This window comes from Emys orbicularis, chromosome 12 (assembly GCF_028017835.1).
Source record: "Emys orbicularis isolate rEmyOrb1 chromosome 12, rEmyOrb1.hap1, whole genome shotgun sequence".
Taxonomy (NCBI): Eukaryota; Metazoa; Chordata; order Testudines; family Emydidae; genus Emys; species Emys orbicularis.
Genome location: NC_088694.1, coordinates 26581763 through 26596889, shown reverse-complemented (window position 1 = coordinate 26596889; position 15127 = coordinate 26581763). Strand labels below are relative to the sequence as shown.

The window sequence follows — 15127 nt, the reverse complement described above, 5'->3', positions numbered from 1 at the left end:
AGTCCCACCTCCTACCAATATGGCTTGTGAGTCACCAGAGTGGAATATACATCTGTAACTACTTGAAGAAATAAACGGTTACCTACCTGTTCTATAACTGTGGTTCTCTGAGTTGTGGGTGCAGATGTGTGTTTCATGACCCACCCTCCGTTCCCTCTGTACCAGAGTTTCAACTCTTAATGTACAATGCAAAGGAACTGAGGGGGGCCAGGGTGGTGCTGCCCTTCAATAGCCATGGGAGGAGCTACAGGACCAGAGGGCACAAGTGCTGCCCTGATGGGTACTGCCAGCAGAGTTCTCTGGCTTCAGGGTGGTAGGTGTGCACACACCTAAATGGAATACACATCTGCACTCCCATCTCAAAGAACAAGTTACAGTACAGGTTGGTAAGTGGCTTACTTGGGCACTCTGGAGTTCCTGATCTGCTGTTTGAATGCAGAGAGGGCATGAGAAGAGTCTGCTAGCACCCCCTCATGTAGTGCAAGGGCAGCCCCTACCCCGGTATCATTACAGGAAATGCTGGGGGAGATGAATTCCCAACACATGTAGTAGCTCAAGGTCCGTGCAGAAGGGGATTATCTGTGCAATGCAGTGACGCTCAAGAGGGGATGGCATGGGGCTTTTATATGGTTACTCTAGATTCTGCAGGCAGTTTGATACCAGAACTGAGTCCATTAATCTCCCCATCTCTGGATGTAACATCAATATTTCCCTGTTCATTGCAGATGGTGGAGGATTTGACTGGAATGTGCCGTGGGAGCTGTGAGAATCCTGATGGCTTAGATGCCTGGAACTGAGCATGCAGCATGGCGCTTTTGCATTCTCTTTCTGTGTTGGAAAAATAATGGCTGAGCTGATCATGTGTCTCCTGACTGGGAGAGCTGGATGAATTATTCATTACAAATAATTTCTCCTACGAATTTAGTGGATTTTTATTGTTCATGAATTACGTGTCATCCCGTTGTGATTTTTATTCACTTGTTTGGTGAGAGTGATTGCATTTCGGTCTCTAATCTGTTTGCAAATTAATTGCAATGAACATTCAATATTTATTATTAGAGCTGATCAAAAAAGGGTGAAAACAATTTTGCAAAAATATTTTTGATTTTTCATTGAACTTTCTAAGTTTCAAGCAATGGTGCTTGGCTCTGTTTGATGTTCAGGCAGTGTGACAGATCTTCTGATCAGAGAACAGAAACAATGCCATGTGACCAAAGCTTTCGAAACAGGTGAGCCCTCTTCTGTTTCAAAAGATCAACAAAATTTACAATTGTCCTATAACTCCATAGTTAGGGGCCTACCAAATTCACGGCCACGAAAAACGGACCGTGAAATCTGGTCTTTTGTGTGCTTTTACCCTATACTATATAGATTTCACGGCGAAGACCAGCATTTCTCAAACTGGGAGTCCTAACCCAAAAGGGAGTTGCAAGGGGGTCACAAGGTTATTTTGGGGGGGGGGGTGTCGCAGTATTGCCAATTTTACTTCTGCGCTGACTTCAGAGCAGGGTGGCCGGAGAGCGGTGGCTGTTGGCCAGGTGCCCAGCTCTGAAGGCAGCACAAAGTAAGGGTGGCAATACCAGACCATGCCATCCTTACATCTGTGCTGCTGCCGGCGACAGCTCTGCCTTCAGAGCTGGGCTCCCAACCTGCAACTGCCACACTCCAGTTGCCCAGCTCTGAGAGCAGTGCCACCGCCAGCTGCAGCGCAGAATTAGAGGTAGCAGTACCACAACCCCCCTCCCCCAACACAATAACCTGGTGACCCCCCCCCCCCACACACACACACACAACTCCTTTTTGGGTCAGGACCCCTATAATTACAACACCGTGAAATTTCAGATTTAAATACCTGAAATCATGAAACTTACAATTTTTAAAATCCTATGACAGTGTAATTGACCAAAATGGACTGTGAATTTGGTAGGGCCCTATCCACAGTGTAATAGATAATAGATGGAGCTCTTCAAAATGGTGGCAGGCCTCCTTTCTGGCATGGTTGTTCTCCCTGGTAGTTATTTGCACCAGTATTCAAGATTTTGTGAACAACCTGGTGAATAAAACACTCATTTACAGAAATAATTAACTGATCCAATCAATGGCAGTGATGGAATGTGGTCAGAACATGAAACAGAATGAGACTTCATAAACTAAACTCAGACATGGTGAATAAGGCATTTCCCTAGTCAGTGGACTTGTATTCCAGAGCTGAATTCTGCCATATGGCCTTTACGCAAAGTAATCTGCCACAGGATAAGAGGGAAGGTGCTCTCATGGATTGGTAACTGGTTAAAAGATAGGAAACAAAGGGTAGGTATAAATAGTCAGTTTACAGAATGGAGAGAGGTAAATAGTGGTGTCCACCAGGGGTCTGTTCTGGGACCAGTCCTATTCAACATATTCATAAATGATCTGGAAAAAGGAGTAAACAGTGAGGTGGTAAAATTTGCAGATGATACAAAATTACTAAAGATAGGTAAGACCCAGCGAGACTGCGAAGAGCTACAAAAGGATCTCAAACCTGGGTGACTGGGCAACAAAATGGCAGATGAAATTTAATGTTGATAAATGCAAATAATGCACATTGGAAAGCATAATCCCAACTATACATAGAAAATGATGGGGTCTAAATTAGCTGTTACCACTCAAGAAAGAGATCTTGGAGTCATTGTGAATAGTTCTCTGAAAACATCCACTCAATGTGCAGTGGCAGTCAAAAAAGCGAACAGAATGCTGGGAATAATTAAGAAAGGGATAGAAATAGGACAGAAAATATCATGTTGCCTCTATATAAATCCATGGTATGCCCACATCTTGACTACTGTGTGCAGATGCGGTCGCCCCATCTCAAAAAAGATATATTGGAATTGGAAAAGGGCAACAAAAATGATTAGGGATATGGAACGGCTTCCGTATGAGGAGAGATTAATAAGACTGGGACTTTTCAGCTTGGAAAAGAGACGGCTAAGGGGAGATATGATTGAGGTCTATAAAATCATGAAAAAAAAGTAGATAAGGAAGTGTTGTTTACTCCTTCTCATAACACAAGAACTAGGGGTCACCAAATGAAATGAATAGGCAGCAGGTTTAAAACAAATAAAAGGAAGTATTTCTTCACACAATGCACAGTTAACATGTGGAACTCCTTGCCAGAGAATGTTGTGAAGGCCAGGACCATAACAGGGTTCAAAAAAGAACTAGATAAATTCATGGAGGTTAGGTCCAGCAATGGCTATTAGCCAGGATGGGCAGGAATGGTGGCCCTAGCCTCTGTTTGTCAGAAGCTGGGAATGGGCGACAGGGGATGGATCACTTAATGATTACCTGTTCTGTTCATTCCCTCTGGGGCACCTGGCACTGGCCACTGTCGGAAGACAGGATACTGGGCTAGATGGACCTTTGGTCTGATCCAATAGGGCCATTCTTACGTTCTTATGTACATTGCCTTCTCAGTCTCTATCCCCAAGAGTGAATTTTCTTCCGTGAGGCTTAACAGCATGGCCATTCCTTAAGCCTGGGAAACCATCTATTTTAGGTACATCTATGGCCCCTATTCCCATAGTATCTGAGGGCTTGTCTACACTTACCGGGGGATCCATGAGTGGTGATCAATGCATCGGCAGTCAATTTAGCAGGTCTAGTGAAGACCTACTCAATCAACCGCAGATCACGCTCCCATGGACTCCTGTATCCACCTGATCGAGAAGAGTAAGAGGAGTCAGCGGGAGAGTGTCTCCCATTGACATCGTATAGCGTGGACCCTGCAGTAAATAGGTCTATACTACATCGATTTGAATTATGCTATTCATGTAACTAAAATTGCGTAGCTTAGATCGAATTTCCCCTGTAGTGTAGACCAGACCTAAGCTTCTCTCAATCTTGAATGTATTTATCCTCACAGTACAAATGCTCTTATCCCTGTTGTACAGAATGAGAATTAAGGCACAAAGAGACAAGGCTATGTCTATGCTAGAGACCTTCCAGCAGCACCACACTACTGATACAGCTGCACCGCTGTAAGATCTCCCGTGTAGCTGCTCTATGCCAATGGGAGAGAACTCTCCCATGGACATAATTAAACCACCCCCAACAAGCGGCAAGAGCATGTGTGATGGGGGATCATGTGCTTGACCGTCAAGAGGCATAACTGACTAATCAGCCACCGGAATGTCTCACCAGGGCTGTGATGCTTTTTGGAGGGGGGTGTCTTCCTAGCCATGCCACTTGGTCTCCCCCGGCCGGTAGGACTTCAGGCTGGGCTCCGGCTTGGCACTCTCAACTGGGCAAGGCAGGAGCTCAGACTAGATGATCCCAAGACTCCAGTCGGCCCAGACGTGTCCACAAGGGCGAGGGAGGGACCCTACAAAACAGCCCCCCGACTCCTATGGCCCCCCCAGCCAGCACCCCAGGCCCAAGTAGCCCCCTCTCCCCCAGCCAGCGATCCCAGAGCCCTGTGCCCCCCCCCCAGCCAGCACCCCAGGCCCAGGTAGCCCCTCTCCCCCAGCCAGCGATCCCAGAGCCCTGTGCCCCCCCCCCAGCCAGCACCCCAGGCCCAGGCAGCCCCTCTCCCCCAGCCCTGTGCCCCCCCCCCCCAGCCAGCACCCCAGGCCCAGGCAGCCCCTCTCCCACAGCCAGCGATCCCAGAGCCCTGTGCCCCCCCCCCCAGCCAGCACCCCAGGCCCAGGTAGCCCCTCTCCCACAGCCAGCGATCCCAGAGCCCTGTGCCCCACCCCCAGCCAGCACCCCAGGCCCAAGTACCCCCCAGACCGCGCCCACAGAGCCCTGTGCCCCCCCAGGCCCAGGTGCCCCCAGACCCCTGTGGGCCCTCCAGCCAGCCCCCCAGGCAGAGGTAGCCCCCACCCCCAGCCAGCGAAGAAACCCCAAGGCGTCCCCAGCCCCGGCAACCGGGGAACGCCCCCGAACGTTTCCGGGGCAACTAGCAGAGACGGAAATGACGACACCCGCTCCCTTGACTCGAGTCGAAACCCCGTTCGCTGTCTGGCTGCCACAGCTCATTGGCTGGCAGAGCTGCCCATCCCCAGCTCGGGGCCGCGCATGCGTGCTGACGCCGTGACGGGGCTGTGTGCCGCTGGGGTCCGGCTGCTGCTTCAGGCGAAGATCCCCCAACATGGTGAGTGGAGGGCGGGGCCGCACCCCTGCCCCGCGGCCGCCGTCTCACCTGTGGCAGGGGCGGGGCTAGGGCCAGAGGGGCCGTGCCGTGCCCAGGGCGTTGGTTCGAGACCCCGTGTCAGCCTAAGGAGCCCCGGGGTCGGGGAACCCGGGTGCGGAGTTATGGGCGGGGCCCGGGGTAGTGGGGGGAACCTGGAGCAACGTGAGGGGGGTCGGGGGCCTGAGGACTGGGGCTGACGAGAGGGGGGGGGAAGGAAGTGGGGGTTCCCTGGGGGGCTCAGTCAAGGGGGGGGGGGTCGTCTCAGATCAGTCCAGTTTGTTGACAGCACCACACCATTAGTTATGGGGATTAGTTAAACCGCATTCAACCCTTGCGTAAGCATCCTCATTCCGAATAAAAGGGGCCTTAAATTGGGTTGGGCAGATTCGCTTCCAAAGTGAATTAATATAAACTGAATTAAGGCCACTGTAATTCTCAACAGCAGCAGCCACACAGGGGTTTAATGTGGTTTCGCTAATCCACTTCAAATTCACATCTTTAGTTAATTCGGAGGGATTAATTTTCCTCATGTCCCCATCTATACGAGCCCTCCAAAGTGTGGTTTAGGGTGCATATATGCTGCAACGTAAGCCCAGGGTTAGTAGAACTTGAGTTAGCAGACCCTGGTTTGTTAATCTAGGCATAGGCGCCGACTCCGTGGGTGCTCCAGGGCTGGAGCACCCACCAGCAGCCAGCTCCCACCCCCAGCGTGCCTCCCACCCGCTGCGATCAGCTGCTTCAGGGCATGCAGGAGGGAGCGGAATGGGGGGGAAGAGGTGGGGGTGGAGGCAAGGGATGGGGCAGGGCAGGAAAAGGCAGGATGGGGATGGAGGTTTGGGGGAAGGGGTCGGGTGGGAGTGGGGCCTGGTGTGGAGCGGTGGGTTGAGCACCCCCCGGGCCCAGAGGAAGCCGGGCCCTATGAATCTAGAGCTTGAGTATTTGCATTTATCTGTAACCCCCAGGTTAGGAATTGTTGAACCCTGGGTCCTGCGTAACACAATCAAGGGGCTCCAGTGTCTACACTACACTATGCCAGCCTGAGTCCAGCCACCTATATCCAGACGTTTTAGTACCCTCCCAAAATGTGGCAGCTCTACCCCTTTGTTCGTGGTGCAGTGTGAGAAAACTGGATTGTCCTCCAAACTTCACTACCCAAAAGACAAAAAAAGTCGGCCCATGGGATTGTGGGATACTCTTGGCAAACTCCCAGAGCATGAGTCCAGTGGGGCTGCATCTACCCTTCAAAGCAATAGGGCTTGAACTCTGGGTCTCAGCTTGACTCAGGCCCTCCACCCCAATGGGCTCCTGGTACCCTGAGTCTGAGCCCTGGGTTAGCACGCTTTGTATGTAGACGGAAGGGGGGTTAGGCTTGAGCCTGAGTTTGAACCCTGGGCTTACACGGCAGTGTAGATATACCCTCTTGTGGGCTTCCAGAGCCCAGACACCAGCCCGAGCCTGAACATCTACCCTGCAGTTCTGTAGCCCCACAGCCCAGTGAGCCTTAGTCTGCTGGAAAGGACCAGCCATGGGTGTTTTATTGCTGTGTAGACATATCTTCAGAGTCCTAGATTTCAAGGCCTGAAAGGACCACAATGATTATTGAGTTGGACCTCCTGCATAACACAGACCATAGAATTCTACACAGTAACTCTTGCAATGGAAGGAATTATTCTTCCATGATACATAATTGAATGCTCTCAAGCTAATAATTTGTGATTGAGCACGTTACAAAGGAAGGCAAGTGAAATCCCTGTTTTACACATGGGGAAATGGAGAGGTTCTGTGAATTTTCCAAGACCACACAGGGAGTCAGTGACACAGCCAGGGATAGAACCCAGACCCCTAACTCCCAGTCCAATTCACTATCCCTTTTCAGTGGTTCCCAATCTTGTGGTTCTGCTGCTTGTGCAGGGAAAGCCCCTGGTGGGCCGGGCCGGTTTGTTTACCGTGGTTTGCTGCTCCAGGCCAATGGGAGCTGCTGGAAGTGGCGCGGGCCGAGGGACGTGCTGGCCGCCGCTTCCAGCAGCTCTCATTGGCCACTGGGAGCCGCGATCGACCGAACCTGCGGACGCGGCAGGTAAAGAAATCAGCCCGGCCCACCAGGGGCTTTCCCTGCACAAGCTGCGGAACAAGTTTGGGAACCACTTCCTTAACTGCACAGCTTCAGGTGAGTGAAAAAAACCTCACTTTAATAAATGCCATTGACTGTATGGCTTGAGTATCTTTTTTCAAAGAAGTGTGGGCACTTGGATGTACCAAGTCATCCACGCATGTTGGTCTATGAGGTGCTTCCCTGAGGAAATCTTAGGGGTTGGGAGGGAAGGGTTATTGTTGTTTTATTTATTGTAATTCTATTAAAGGAGACACTGAAAACAAACTTTTACAAAGAGCAGCATAAACTGTTTCTGTTTACAAAAAATACAGCTAAAATATTTTCTTAACAAACAGATGTTCCCCTGCATTGCAGATGAGAACCTGAAAATGAAATAGTCTACAGCTGGGATTTTCAATTGAGCCCAAGGGAGTTAGGCACCCAAGTCCTATTGAACTGGTGTTTGAGCACCACACTCCCTTTGATCCTTTTAAAATCGCAGTCTGTGGGTATGTCTACACCCAGCCGCTAGTTCGGCGGCTGGGAATTGAAGTTCTGGGTTCGACTTATCGCATCTTGTCTGGACGCGATAAGTCGAACCAGGAAGTGATCGCTGTCGACTGCGGTACTCCAGCTAGACGAGAGGAGTACCGCGGCGTCGACGGGGGAACCGCGGCGTCGACGGGGGAGCCTGCCTGCCGCGTGTGAACCGAGGTAAGTTCGAACTAAGGTACTTCGAACTTCAGCTACGTTATTCACGTTGCTGAAGTTGCGTACCTTAGTTCGAATTGGGGGGTAAGTGTAGACCAAGCCTAAATGTGAGCTAAAAACAAAAGAGAAACTGACTAGTCTCGCTTGCTATGTGAGAAGAAATGCAAAATTAGATGTTATTCTGCACGGATGGATCCTTATACTCAGGCAACACTCTTTGGAAGTCAGTGGGGCCCGGATGCATGGAACAGGTTGCAGGGTTGGGGCTTTAAACAGAAACAATTGCTATTAAATCTGAAAGAATTTTTAAAAGTGCTGTCTCAAGCTGTTTATTTTTCCACTTCTCCAGCATACAACTCATTTGTTACAATCTGCTTTTAGTTACTATCCCCTTTCCTTCATTTTGAAATTTGCGCTATGATTTTCCGTGCCTGATCATCATTTTTAAGTAGCTCTTGATTTTCCGTGCTGGATAAGACAAACTGTAGTTTGCAGACGCACAACAAATCCAGTGTTGCATGGTTCCCATGGTTGCCAGCAGTTAGTACTGCATTGTTTTAGACGTGGTTGCCTAGTCTCCTGTGCAATTGTTTCCTTCTTCCTGTGAAGACAAGCATGTTTCTTTGTTTGTAGAAGTCTGTTTTGCCTGACATTGCATTATGGAGCTCAGTCAGTCAAGGTGCTGAGTGCCCCAGCCCCCCATTCTCTTTAATGGGAGTTCATAGTGCCCAGCACCTCTCAAGGAGCACTCAGCACCATGCAGAATCACACCTAGGCCACTCGGATCATTAGGCTCCATTAGTGAGATCCCAAGTGAGTTGTGATTGATGTAAGAGCAAGCATTGCTAAGGAAACTTTCAAAATCTTTCAGAGTTGACACTAATTTTACAGAGACAACAAACAGATGATAATACCTTTGCAGATTTCTTTGTATATTGACTTTTTAAAGTAGTAGAATAAACTGTTGGCAATAGATACCAATAGCCCATCCACCATGAATTGCTATTGTAGGCTAATGGTTGTAAACCAGGTTCTTTCCCCTCATTTGCTTTGTTTACTGCCTTTAGCATATTTTTGATAAATGGAGGGGGAGAGTCTTTAACCCAAAACTCGATATTTTTTTCTTACTTATTTGTAAATTCTGTGCATTTTTTCAAAACAAGTGCTGCAGCACTGTCCTTTGTATAACTGTAAAATAATAATAATAATAATAATAAAAGTGCTAGCAGCCCTAATGAGCAACCCTATAATAACAAAACTCTGTGTGTGTGTCTGTGTCCTTGTGCCCATGAGCAAATCTGTAATGAGAAACCAGTATTGCAGTGAGGGGTAGGGAGAAAGGGTGAGGGATGTATTTGGAACAGGTTTCAGGCTTCCAAAGGCTTGTTATGGCAAATGACTGACAGACAACAACGGTGATATGATGGTGCCAAAGATAGCTGGGCTTTTCTCTGAGAAAATGAGTAATATCTATTGGAATTATCTTGGCTCAGTTTTATTTCCAGATCTATTATTACAAAGCATTATTTGAAGGCAGATTGCACCTTCAAGACATCATGTTGCCTAATCTTTTTGTTGTTTGTTTTTTGCAGGCTGAGGTGGAAGAAACACTGAAGCGAATTCAGAGCCAAAAGGGCGTCCAAGGAATCATTGTTGTTAATTCGGAAGGTATTGTGCCACTCTGGCTATATTTCCTAAGGATGTTACTTTTTTAGAACAGGGCACTTTAAAGATCAATGAATTTGCTATTTATAAAGAGATTAAATGTCTCTCTAGATATGTTTTCCTCCTTTAGAGAGGCAGGTTACGTCAAGCTGCCTCTCTGCAAGCCTATTGAAGTCAGTGGCATTGAGCAGATGTACCTGAGAGCAGAAGTTGTCCCCATGCATTTTAAGAATAACTTTGCAGCCAAGAGGAAAAATATCAAAAGGTATAGAATGTAGAACAAGACAAGCTCATTTTGCCAAAAACGTTTTTCTGATCATATGTAATGTACAGTAAATCTTCTAACACTTAATTTTAATTTAACTGGTAAGTGTCTTAGAAAAAAGACATTCGGTAAATACGTGGAGGCTCTATGGAAGATCTGATCATTGGTGACCTCATTTACAAATCAGCACTTGGCTTGCCCTTCCTTGGTAGTGCTGGTGTCTGAGGACAGGGAGGAAGGTCAAATGTTTGGGCTGTGCTTGTGGGGGTATACATCTTCGGTGTACTAGAAAAACCGACAGATGAAATGTTAGCAATTTGCTGCTGCATCAGTCTCATACTACAACATACGATAAATGTGGACTGAGTTTGGCTCTTTGGCTTCTGCCAGGGCGCTGATACTGGAAAGCCCCCTCAGGAGGAGGTTGTGGAGCAGGAGAGCAACTGCTACCTCCGCATCCTTACGGATCGGTCCTAGCCAAGGTGATGAACTGATTCGGTGCATCCCGTCAGCAGCCTCCAGTGGACCAGCTCACGTGGCACCTGGCTATAAAGGACCCCCACCCCCAAACAGAAAAACAATGAAAAACTCTTAATGTTGCACAAACCTATGGAGGGCTCTGGTCCCAGTGGTGGCGAGCAACTCTGCTCTGCTACCATCTATGTTCCTTAAGGGCTTTTCTTATATCTTCTCTTTTTTGTATCTATTGGTGGCTCCTAGTGGAAGTTTCTCCTTGTTTCCAGCTGCTCTTTGGAAGGAAGGCTGGAGGTCTGCAGAAGCAGCTGAAAATGAGGGGGAACCAGCACCATGTCACTGGCAGCCCCCCATGTGCACAGCTTGGGAATTGTTGCATCACTGTAGTGCTGTTTGGGTTTCCTACTCTGCAGGGCAGTGCCTACAGCCCAGCCCCACCCCACGTTTCTGCACCACTCACAGAAGCGTTTCTAGTCACACTTTGTTTCAAAAAGTTTTTTTTAAATATGCTAAATTTTGAGCATAAAATCTACTGAGGTTTAAAGGGACTGTACAGATGTACAGTCTAGTGGGTAGCCAGGAATTAAGTTAGTCTCAGAGGTTACCATCGTTAACTAGCTCACCACACTTACTGTCTGTCTTTGCAGGTATTCCTATCAAAAGCACGGTGGACAACTCCACAACAGTGCAATACGCAGGCCTAATGCACAGCTTCATCATGAAGGCAAGGAGCACTGTGCGAGACATTGATCCCCAGAACGACCTGACGTTCCTGCGGATCCGCTCCAAGAAAAATGAGATCATGATTGCTCCAGGTAAAAGCCCCTCAGCATCAGGCTTCTAAGCCTCCTGTTGAAATTCCTTTCTCGCAGCATGTGTCTCATCCTTCCCTGTCAAGCTTTCCATGGCACAAAATCTATAGAGCCGGAAGAAGTGAATCCTCCCAGCGACTGTCTAATTTAGTATGCTGTAGCTGTAGCCAAAGAATTTCTGGTGGTATACTCGGTTCAGAGCTGGGTCTGTTTCTATTAAACTGAGCCTGCTTCTTCATGGTTGGGTGTGGGAAGGAATCAGTTTTCCCATCTCACTGCCAGTCAAACTGTAAATTTGAAAGAAGATTCTCTTGTGTTTTGCCTTTTTCAAGATAAGACCAGAAGAGTCTGAAATTAGCACAACACATTTTATTAGCTGCTTCAGACCAGCACTGCTAGCATAACTACTGAAACGAACCAGAGTGGGAGGCTGGCTGATTCTCAGGACTGGAGGAGCACGCATATTGTTACAGTACTTGCTGGTCCTAGAATCTCTCAATTTGAGTCTGTGTCTACACTAGACTCTGTTAATTTCTCGCCACTGGTCAGAGCATGTCTAGACAATGTAGTGTTTAAAACACCAGCAGCACCCAGTAGCCTGGAAACACTGGAACTTGCAATGATGTAGCGTTGGTGGGACATGTCAGGAGAAAATGCCTCATGCTGAGAAGGCCAGAATGTTTCATTAAATCACCAGATCGTGTCACAGAGGAAATTGATGCAGTATGAGTGCAGTTCACCCAGGTGTAGAGGGCTCAGATACGTCCCTCCACATCACTTAAGACCTGTGGTGGAGCTGTGATAGGTAGGGAGCTGTTCAGGTTGAGTGACTGCACAGGGCAAAGGGTGCTCTTTGTATAACAACCTATTTGTGCTGGCCCAGAGGCGCTGGTTGTGGCTGCACTGGGGGAATGGCTGAGAGATTTATGCTGATGTGGATCTAGTGGTCCGGAATCCCCACGTGGAAGATGCAGGGGGTAGCGAGAGTTGTTCCAGAATGTAGGACTGTGCGTTAAATTACATCGGCTTGGTGCATCCCGTTCTCTAGAGAGGCTGGAACTATTCCCCCACAGTAAGATTAGAGTGACTGACCTGATTTAGCCATGGGAAATACCTGTCAAGCCCACCTCGCTCACTAATGAACACTTGCTGTCAGGGATTTTAATTTTCTCATACTACTTTAAAGTCAAGGTAGAGTTGATGAACATTTAAGTAGGTGACATTTACTGTCATTAGTCAATGTATGATAAACGTGCAAGGTAAAACAAGAAAACAACTTTTCTTAATCTGTGAATGAGCATTAGCAATGGAGGAATAACTTCCTTTTTTTCCCTTGCAGATAAAGACTATTTCCTGATCGTCATCCAGAATCCAACAGAATGAGATTGTCCTAAATTAGTCTGGTTTTCCCCCCACTACCGAATATTTTTAATTTAATAGCCAAAAACAAAGCATTAGTGTTAATTCTACTGTGCCACCTTAATAATGACCAGGAGGACAACCTTGTGCTCTTTTTTTGTTTACAAAGAAGTAAAAGTATCTTTCTTTTGTATCACTAAAATGGCATTCCGTGGAAGGGGTATGAGGATTGAAATCAAGTGACTTTGGCAGTCAGAAATGGACAGATTTCTTTTAGTGTTCAAGAAGATAACTTAATATAATAGAAATTCTAATAGTGTGATCTAAAAAATGAATCTTTGTGGTTTGCACACTCCTGTCAATTCTGTCTGAAATATGGTTTTACCTTATTGGTTTTGAATGACTGTAAATACGAAGCTTGATTACTCACAACTTACCTTCTTGTCTTTTTTTTTTTTTGCCGCTTTTATGATTTATTTTGAAAAGGTTTTGCCTTATCAAATCAATAAAAGTGTCATCAGTGATTATTTTTGTCATGTCTCTATTCCTTCTCTTGTGAAATTTTCAATGGCCCTTTGATGATTGTACTTCTTACTGCAAATCTTTAAGAGGTCTGAACTCTCCCTGAGGCTGTTCCTACCTCACAATGTTGTTATCTCTCTGAATGGTGACTTTTTCAAAGTGAACGGGCTCTGTACTAGTAGTGGCGCATTATTTTCATCCATTTTCACCCCATACACTTGCCTTTAAACCAGGGACAAAGAAGAAAAATACAATTGACTTATTAGGGGTTTGTTCTGAGTAAGAACAGCAGGATTTCATCTGTTAGAATTGCCATTCCAGTACAGTCCAATGATCTGTCTAATCAGGTATTCAGTCTTGAGCATTGACCAACAGCAAATGCCTCAGAGGAGGGTGCAAAAATCCTTTTCTGACTCCCGGTAGTGATCAGCTTATGCGCTGAAGCAATAGGATTGGTTGCTCTTTGTTTTCAGCGTACATGCAGCTGCTATTAATGGATTTGGTTTGTAAACAATTGAGGCATGCAAATTGGATACCTGCCTGTGCAAATGGTTACAGTAACCTGCAAACATGATGTGACTATACAATTGCAGTAATTCTTCAGGCAAACTAGATGCACAAATGCATGTGTCAGCGCATGCCTCTTGTTTTAAAAACAAGGCTCTGAATGTCTAATCAGTCTTTTAAAACCTTGTTTTATCTGCCTCAATACCCTATAGAGTGAGTTCTCATGGTAACTATATAGAGATGATTTTTTAAAAAATGTTGACTTTAGTTTCGCACATCCTCTTGTCCCTGTATTATGGGAAAGGGTAAATAGGGGCACCTGAGTGGACTTCTCTGTACCATTTTTTATTATGTCTGATTTTACTCGTCTTTACAAATGAAATATCCCTGATTTTTAATCTCTCCTATCTGAGAGACCATTCGTCTTCCAGGCATGCATTCACTTATCCTTTTGGGAGGACCCTTATTTTTGTGTCTTCTTAGATGAGGTGACTGAAACAGAAAACTATTCAGCGTGACGATGTGCCAGTGATGGCCATAATGGCCCCTGTAATAGTTCCAGTATGTCTGTTTATTCCCTACCTTGGTCACAGTTTTGGCCGGCACCACCCATCGAATGCTATTTGTTTGTCATGGTGGCAACCATGGTTTGTGCTGGGGCCTATCATGATATGTATATAGACCAGGGGTGGCCAAACCGTGGCTCGCAAGCCACATGCGGCTCTTTTATAGTTAGTGTGGCTCCCGGAGCCTCCCACACCCGACCCCCTCATTCTCCGCCTACCAGACTGCAGGGGGGGAGCTCAGGGCTTCTGCCCTGCAGCAGGGTCGGGGGACTAGAGGCTACTGCCAGAGACAACTGGTACTTGCTGAGAGTGGGCAACACAATGTAAAGGTTAAGCAGTTGGGGGAACTGGAGTCACACACCTCCAGGTATGTGCCCCTCTTACCCTCAGTGGCCCCTCCCTGCAGCTTCCAGGTGTTAGCTCCGTGTGGAGAGGCAGCAGCAACAGCAGCAGCTCTCCCTGCAGCTCCCAGCTGTTTACTGCTGCCTCTCCCCACAGCTGGCTCCAGCAGCTGTCATGCAGGGAGGGGTCCTGGCCACATCATCTGACCGAGTGGAGCCAGCAAACCCTGGCAAAAATCAGGGGAGGGAGCACAGTGTGCCCCAGCTATCAAATTTCTGAAGATTGTTGTATGTGCCTTGGAGGATCGGTAAGTTTGGCCACCCCGATATAGATGGTGGGATGTGTAGGACAGCTCCTAGCACATTGTAGTTAGTGTGTGGGTGTGTGGATAGATAGGAAGACAGTCTCTGCTCCAAGGAGTTCACAATGTAAGAATAGGGTTGCCAACCCTCCTGGTTTGGCCGGGAGTCTCCCAGAATCAGGCTCAATTGGCTTCAGTAACCTCCGGGAAATCTGGGAGATTTTAGGCCACCAAAAGTGCAGTGGGGCCAAGGCAGGCTCCCTACCTGCCCTGGCTCTGCACCACTCCCAGAAGCGGCCGGTATGTCCAGCACCAGCTCCCAGGAGGAGGCACAGCCAGGG

The 15127-nt window shown here is 47.5% G+C and overlaps 1 protein-coding gene across 1 annotated transcript; it reads left to right on the top strand.

Annotated features, from left to right (window-relative positions):
• The first annotated feature begins 5023 nt into the window (after nt 1-5023).
• Nucleotides 5024-13072, top strand: DYNLRB1 (dynein light chain roadblock-type 1). Its single transcript, XM_065414436.1, has 4 exons — nt 5024-5131; nt 9566-9641; nt 11025-11192; nt 12529-13072. The coding sequence occupies exons 1-4, from the start codon at nt 5129-5131 to the stop codon at nt 12570-12572; spliced, it is 291 nt and encodes a 96-aa protein (XP_065270508.1). The 5' UTR covers nt 5024-5128; the 3' UTR covers nt 12573-13072.
• The last annotated feature ends 2055 nt before the right edge of the window (nt 13073-15127 follow it).